Here is an 8,531-nt window from a genome sequence, read left to right on the forward strand (position 1 = left end):
GGAAACTTAACAAAATAGAAAGTCCCATATAATAAATGGTTCCACTCCTAATAACATCGAGGCTTTTTGTATAAAACTCCACACCTGCTAAACAGGTGTTTAAGTTGTGGACAATATCTATGTTGCTAGTGGTGGGTCAAGAGTCCGTCCCTCTGAAATCTTAACATGGTATCAGAGCGGGTTGGTTGACTGGGCTTGATTAAACCAAATCAAACAAACTCAAATAAAAAAATAAAAAAAAATCCCAAATTGAATCAAAATCAAACAAACCCCAAATTTTTAAAAATAAAAAAATAAAAAAATATAAAATAAAAAAAGTGACCAACTTGGAATTGGTTGCACGTGTGGCCCACTAAAAAGTGTTCCCATGTGAGGAGGAGTGTTGAAGAATACACGAGTCGCACATATGAAACATAATAAAATAGAAAGTCCCATATAATAAATGGTTCCACTCCTAATAACATCGAGGTCTTTTGTATAAAAACCTCACACATGCTAAACAAGTGATTAAGTTGGGGACAATATCGATGTTGCTAGTGGTGAGCCAAGGGTCTGTCAAGATCGGCATCATATTTGCCACCTTGAAACCAGCCGTTCCGCAAGCCTGGAACATTAGTTCTTGTAAGAATGGCAAATAGAGAGCTCTGCCTAGACCCATGACGAACGTGATCGGCCGACGAATGCAAGGGCATGTGTGGGTGTGATAGATCCTCAATCCATGCTGTTCGTAAGTCATTGCCAGAGTGCCTTGGTACAAGAAAAACACCTAGCGTGACATGTCGAGCTATCTCAAAATCAAAATGTCGGTGCATGAAGTTCTTGTTGTGTGGTCTGGATGGCGGGGTAGGGACGGTAATGTTGTCGTCAACCAGAGGAGAACCCATTGGTGGATTGGGAAGAAGGCCACCTTCTGGCGGCGGCATAGACGAACTTGAGAGCACCTTTGAGGTAGAAGAAGGCTCAATCGTTCCAAGCCGAAAGTGATTGATAAGCATCTGAACGGAGTCTTGGAGTTTGTTGATGGCAAGGTCTGTCGTCGCACGATGTTTGTGAGCCTGTACCAACTCTTCTTTGAGGTCAGCGCTGAGGTTTGAGAGTTGGGTTTCCATGCCTGCAATATCGGCAGAAACTTTGTCTTGGAACGCATGAAATGGCTTTGGGGTGGAACCTAAACTTCCTTTATAGTATCAGAGCCAGGTTGCCCACGTGTGAAAGCCCAACGGCCACACGTGCTCCACGTCACCCAAAATGTGTTGTCCACGTGTTAAGCTTGAAAATTCGCCACACGTGCAGGGGCGTATGAGAATGTGAAGGTAAAGAGTCCCACATTGGAAAGTTGAGAAACCTAACAAAGGCTTATAAGGAGTTGGGTTACTCCCCTCATTGTCAATTGGCTTTGGGTTGGAACCTCAACTTCCTTCATGGAGATGAGATTGAGAGGAGAGGATGGGAGGGAGGAGTAACGAAAGTAGAAACAAAAACTAAAAGCTCAAATATATTTGAAATTGTTCACTTTCAAGATTTTTTTTTCACTTTTGTTACTCATCTCTCCCATCTTCTCTCTTAGTCTCATCTTCACTCTCATTTTCCTCTATACTCTAGCACAAAAAGTGAAAACTAAAAACTAAAATTGAAATAGTTATCAAACGGGCCCTAAGATTATGAATTTTTTGCTGTTGAAAATATTATGATTCTTTTACCTAATACAACCCATTATTCACACTCGTTAATAATTAATTTAAAAATGAAGAGTGTTATGACAATCAACACTAGTAATTTGACACATGCTATGCATGTGGACTGAGGCAAGAAATAGGAAGAGAGAGTAGTAGGGAAAAAAACATAGAGGATTTGTTTTCAAATATTTTTTTAAAAACAATTGATATTATTATTTTGCCTTTATTATATTAATCATAGTTAAGAGTATTTACTCCTGCAACTAAGGTCCTAGGTTCGATTTTCTATTGTATAAAAATAATAGAAGGAGATAGATCATAGAAGAGAAAGAGAGATGTGAAACAGTAAAGAAGAACTCTCCCATGATGATTCTCGAAAGGTTTGTTGGTATTTCACAAATTTTGTCGATTTTAAATTACCAAACTGCGAGATAAAGTTTTCTTGGTATCATCATGATCCTATTATTGTGTATTTCCTGAACTTCCATCTCCCCTGAAAGATCTCAAGTTGGTAATTCATCTAACAAAGCCTAGTTGTCTCTCCTAGTACCCTCTTACTGAGTTTTCTCAGTAGTCTTCTCTCCATAAAAAACTTGGCTAGTGCACAAAATTTCTTTCTGTAACGCTAGTATCTAAGTAGCTGTCATTCTTCCAGACAGTCAGAGCCCACTAACGTTCTAATTTGCTTCAATATTCTTTAGTTTATAATGTTTCAATAAGTGGAAAAAAAGAATTTCACACCGAAAAAAGAAAAAAGAAAAAAGAAAAAAGAAAAAAGAAAAAGAAAAAGAAAAAGAAATTCTTTTATTTATATAATAAATTATGTAATTAAAATAAATGAGGTGGCAGATGACATAGGTTGCCATGTCATGTGCCACATGTGTTGGTATCCAAAAGTTGGTAAACAAGTTGGTGCCCGTAGCGTTACTCATAATGTTTTGTGGTGGCAAGAAAAATTTCTCAGAGTTTCACACCCATTTTTCATTTAGGCCCTTCGGTTTCTCTAATGCTTCACTATAATTTGAAGAAATAAATTGGCAAGAAAGGTTGCCCATGAGCTTCTCCTGATTTCCTAGAAAGTTGACTGTAGTTTTCTGGTCATGCTTATTTCTGTCCATTGGATTGTTGTACATCTTTTTCGTGTCATTTTGATCAAGCAAACTTAGTCTTGATTCTGAATTGTTTAGTTCAATGGTTGCAGCTTCACAACAGGTTCCAACCCGAAAACGTAGAGCATAATAAAACACTATTCGAGCGGTAATCCACAGTTGTTAAATCGACCGTCATCTTTTGGAGTATCAAACTATGATGGCTTTTTCCCGTCGTTGTTTAGCTGTAAAGACGACAGTTTTTAAAAACCGTCGTCGTTTATGGGTAAAGTCGACGGTTTATAAAAACCGTCGTTATTTATGTGTAAAGACAACGGTATTTTGTTAAAACCGTCGTCATTTATGGGTAAAGACGGCTGTATTTTGTTAAAAAGCGTCATTGATTGTATATAAAGGCGACAGTATTGTGTTAAAACGGTCATTGATTATATGTACAAACGACAGTTTTTCCAATAAAATCATTGGTTTATTTTCTTTAAATATGTCGTCTAGTAAGTTCCCAAGCTATTACATTCTAGTTTTTTGTTTCCAATGATTCTATACAATGATTTTAACTAGAAAACCAATTATAACACTTATTAATGAATATATATACTCAAAAATTATTTCTTACATAAAACTTGAAGATTCAATTTTATTACATAGAATTAGAAACAGTGGAACTATATGTGACTGCTCACAAATTCTACCACATCCATAGATGATACATGAATGACATTGTTCCTAATATTAACCTTTTCTCTTTCCTTTCTTATTCTGTACTCAACATATAGCAAAGCCTTTCTTCCTCCCTTCAACCGCTATAGTCCAATGCCCCTTCTCCTGTATCTTTCCCCAAATCTCATTCTTTGTTCGGCAGCTTTTTCCCTCTCTTTCAATGCCTTCCCTGCTCCATAAAAAAAAAAAAAAAAAGCACGCAATAACAAAAATACTTAAAAGTGAATAAAATGAAAAAACCTTGTGAAAAAAATTAATCAAATAACATGTTAATTTGTTGTCAAGATCCTACAGGAAAACAAGATTAGGATCAATACATAGCACATCTTTCTAATTAGAAATTATTTGAGTAATGAACAAACAGGATTCAAATCTCTCTTACTTCCTCCCAAAAGACCAAGAAATGAATTGAATGTAATGAAGAAATTTGAATGCTATGAGAACTCAATTTGTGCAGAAAAACAGATTCAGTGACATACTTATATTAGAACACAAAGTTCAATACATTCCAGACTTATAATACAACAAATATCATAGGCTTTCAATAGAAAATCATAAAAGCTTAGAGCCATTACCCTTTTTTTTTTGGCAATTCCTGGAAAGACATATTTGATCAAGTAAAAGAAATACTCTGACTCAACAATTAGGGGAAAAAGAAAGTCAGCCAAATTCAGGGACATAGATATAAAAAAATTTCAAGTTTCATGTGTTTATTTTGTAGAGTTAAAAGACAATAAAATGCAGGAATGACATTGAGAGTGAAAACAAAACCAACTCTTAGAAAACACTCCGAGTCCACAAATCGCCATCATCATCATGTCATTGTTGTTATATGTATGCAGATAAATACACAAAGACAATTACACAAATTGCTCTTTGCTGCGCATCTCATCTCCAAACCAACCCCATGCACAAGCAACAATGAAAGATTTAAAATAAAGTCCATTTATATTTCAAACTGTTGATGTGTAAACCCATAAGCTGAATGCCTTAGAGCCAAAGTCACAAAGTCCTTTCTATTTTATTTTATAAGTTTTTATTTTTTTCTGATGTAATTTGAGCCATTGGATCATAGTCCAAGTGGTCTCTTATCTTGCCTAGGATCTAAGTGTCAGATTATGACAAGTGGGATCATCTCATAGGATGATAGAATCAAAGGCTAGGATTTAATTCCCTTGTAAATCAGTTAGAGAAGCAGCTCATTTCTCTCACTCATACCAATATACATGAATAGTGGAAAATGATGAATAGCAATCTGAAGTTTTTCTACTTTTAAAAGAGCAACGTTCTCTTTCTCATACTCTCTCTGTGATCTCTTCCTTCTTCCCAAAACATCCAAACTGCTGAAAACATTGAATTCTAACATGGCCTCAGAGCCAGGTCTATTGCTTGAGCTGGGCGTGAATCTGTGAACAAGGAGTAGGAATTGATTTGAGTTGGGTCTGAGCTCCTTCGACGATTGCAGCTGAGATTTCTTGAATCCAATGTCTAATATGGCAAGATCGGGCACTACTGAGCTTCGCACACCAGTTTTCAATAGAGAAAACTATGAGTTCTGGAGCATTCGAATGAAAACAATACTGAAATCTCATGGATTATGGGATCTAGTTGAACATGGCTTCGATGCTTCAGATCCAAAGAAGAAGAAGGAGATAGAAGAGACTAAGGTTGTTGAGAAGTCTACGATGTCTGAGCTTCTGATGAAGCAGGCTCGTGCACTTGGATTGATCCAAAGTGCTGTCTCAGATCAGCTATTCCGCAGAATTGTGAACAAGGAGACCTCAAAGGGTGCTTGGGATATTCTGAAGCTGGAATTCAGAGGAGATAAACAGGTACGAAATGTAAAATTGCAAGGATTGCGTAGAGAATTTGAATATACTCGCATGAAAGACAGTGAATCCCTATCTGTATATCTTGCTAGATTGTTTGATATTTTGAATCACATGAAGAGTTATGGTGAGGAACTATCTAGGGAGAGAGTTGTGCAGAAATTACTATTTAGTTTGCCAAAATCATATGATTCCATCTGCTCTATTATTGAACATTCCAAGAATCTTGAGACTCTTGAAATTCAAGAAGTAGTTGCTTCTCTGAAGGGCTTTGAGCTCAGATTGGATCGACACAATGAGAACTCTACATAAAGGGCCTTTACTAGTCTGAATATTGAAGGAAAAAAAATCTAAGAGTGGAGCATCTTCTGGAGATCAAAAACCTCAGAAGAATTGGAAATCTAACGATGGGAATAAAAAGGCTTGTAAACACTGTGAGAAATTGCATTTTCGCAAATGTTGGTTTGAAGGAAAACCTAAATGCAAAGGGCGTAGGAAATTTGGACATATGCTCAGAGAGTGTCTTGGAAATAAAAATGTACAGAAATTGAAATATGCAAATCAAGTTGAAGAAACTGGAATCCTGTTCTATGCATGCAATGCTGTGACAGATGTGAAGGAAAATCATTCTTGGTACATTGACAGTGGCTGTAGTAACCACATGACAGGTGATGAGAGTCTGTTATTCAATATTGTCACACCTCGGGATTGGCTCCGCCGTAGCACGATATTGAATGCTTTGGGCCCCTCCTCTCTGCCAGCACGGTTTTGTTTCTAGGAGCATATGAGCAACTTCCCAATGGGTCACCCATCCTGGGATTGCTCTAGCCCTCAACTCGCTTAACTTCGGAGTTCCTACGACTCCGAAGTCAGTGAGCTCCCAAAAGGCCTCGTGCTAGATAGATGCTGGTGTGCACATATAAGGCACATCACCCCCTCTCCGTTGGTTGATGTGGGATCTTACAATCCACCCCCTTAAGGGCCCGATGTCCCCGTCGGCACACTCGCACCACACGGCAGAGTGGCTCTGATACCAAAATGTCACACCCCGGGATCGGCTCCGCCGTAGCACGATATTGTCCGCTTTAGGCCCCTCATCTCTGCCCGCACGGTTTTGTTTCTGGGAGCACACGAGCAACTTCCCAGTGGGTCACCCATCCTGGGATTGCTTTAGCCCTCAACTTGCTTAACTTCGGAGTTTCTACGACTCCAAAGCCAGTGAGCTCCCAAAAGGCCTCGTGCTAGATGGATGCGGATGTGCACATATAAGGCACATCACCCCCTCTCCGTTGGTTGATGTAGGATCTTACAAATATACAAAGAAATTTGACTTCTAAAGTAAAGATGGGTACTGGAGAAATAGTTCCAGTTGCAGGAAAAAGGACTCTTGTGATAAAAACCAAGTTGGGTAAGAAGCACATTCAAGAAGTAATGCTTGTACCTGGTCTTGAAGAAAATCTGCTTAGTGTTGGGAAAATGATGGAGCATGGGTACCATCTTGTGTTTGGAGAGAATATGGTGAATGTTTATGATGATCAGTCATTGAGAAATCTGATTGTGAGGGTTCAAATGACCAATAACAGATGCTTTCTACTTACAATGATGCCTACAAGTGATTTGGCCTTAAAGGCAAGTGTTACACACTGTTTGCAGACATGGCATAAGAGATTGGGGCACTTAAACGAAAGAAGCATAAAACTACTTGAGGATCAAGGCATGGTACATGGCTTACCTCATTTGGAGCAAATTTCAGTAGTATGTAAAGGCTGCATGCTAAGAAAGCAACACAGAGATTCTTTCCCTTTGGAGTCCACTTGGAGAGCTACAAGTCCTTTGGAATTGGTTCATACAGACATCTGTGGACCAATGAAGACTGAATCCATCTCTGAAATTATTAATTAAATGAAGATAATATGGTCAATTTTGGTTTTTATTTTAAAAAATTAAAATTAAAAATAAAATCTAATAATGGGTCCTATTTTTATGGAACATAACTACTCATTTTATCTTTTCGTAATATGGTCAATTTACTCCTCCCACTGTTGCACTCCTCCCACAAAATCTTGATTGGATTGGGTGAAATAAAGAGGACTCTTTATCTATGGCATAATCCCACAACTCTTCTTGCAATTTTCCCTTATAAAAATTCATACAAACCCAAAACATACTGTTACCTAGTGCTTAAATACCTGCAATTACTGTTGTGGTGCATTTAGTGTTGACAGAACAATAGGACATATGAATTTAAAGATAATAATTCTCAACAAACACATGATAGCAAACTTACATAGAACTCATGTAAACTAACAAACATAAATGTGTAGAAATATTGAAAACATTAGCGATTGAGGCTTATGAGAATTGCACCTAAACACAAATTTCGTCCCTGTCCTTGTGCTCGCAGTTCAATATGCATAAATCTCCCAGGATTCAACAATTGATAATCCTAAATTAAAGCACTTCAATTTAAGACTCTGGCGAACCAATTATATATTTGTACTCTCTTGACTATTCTCAGGTTGCTTTCTTTGCCAAGGAGCCCATCATGTGAAGGACTGTCTGAGGTGGCAGAACTTGAATGCAATCGTGACGGAAAATGAGGGAGGTGCTAAAGAGGGCAGTAATCTCCAAGTGAGTCGAATGGTGCTATTGAATTCACTAAGAGTGATCCCACCTGAAGATCCACTGGGAGAGGATACGATTGTGCAACCAGGTAATTGAGGTTTTCGTGGATATGTTTGCCATGGATGTAACATCCCGACCAAATTTAATGGTTTTAATCAATTTATTTATATTTGTGAAATTACAATTTTGCCCTTGGGGGTTGGGTACTTTGGTCACTTTTTGTTTGGAATTATTTTTGGAAGTTAGAGTTGCTCAATTGCGTAGAGCTCGCTCTCACGAATTCATAGACATGTAGTGGGCTCAAATATAAGTCTTAAAGATGAAGTTGTGATCTACGAAAGTGCAGTGGCACAATCGTAATTTTGAAGAAGTCAAAATTTAAAATACCCCAAGCCAGACCTTCCTACCCCTGTATTTGATGAGTCCCAAGTCTGTTCAGCAGAAGTCCCATAAATATTCTCTTCATTCCCCCTCATAAAGTCCCACAAACTCATCATAATTTCCAAACCCGTCAGAAGCTCATCAATACCATACAGACCTGTTCACAGGTCCAAAGCATTAACTTCCTAAGCTCA

At 37.9% G+C, this 8,531-nt stretch overlaps 1 protein-coding gene across 1 annotated transcript; it reads left to right on the forward strand.

Moving 5' to 3' along the window:
* Positions 1-4,995: 4,995 nt before the first annotated feature.
* LOC117614843 lies at positions 4,996-5,643 on the forward strand. Its single transcript, XM_034343760.1, has one exon. The coding sequence runs from the start codon at positions 4,996-4,998 to the stop codon at positions 5,641-5,643; it is 648 nt and encodes a 215-aa protein (XP_034199651.1).
* The last annotated feature ends 2,888 nt before the right edge of the window (positions 5,644-8,531 follow it).

This window comes from Prunus dulcis, chromosome 1 (assembly GCF_902201215.1).
Source record: "Prunus dulcis chromosome 1, ALMONDv2, whole genome shotgun sequence".
NCBI classification, from domain to species: Eukaryota; Viridiplantae; Streptophyta; class Magnoliopsida; order Rosales; family Rosaceae; genus Prunus; species Prunus dulcis.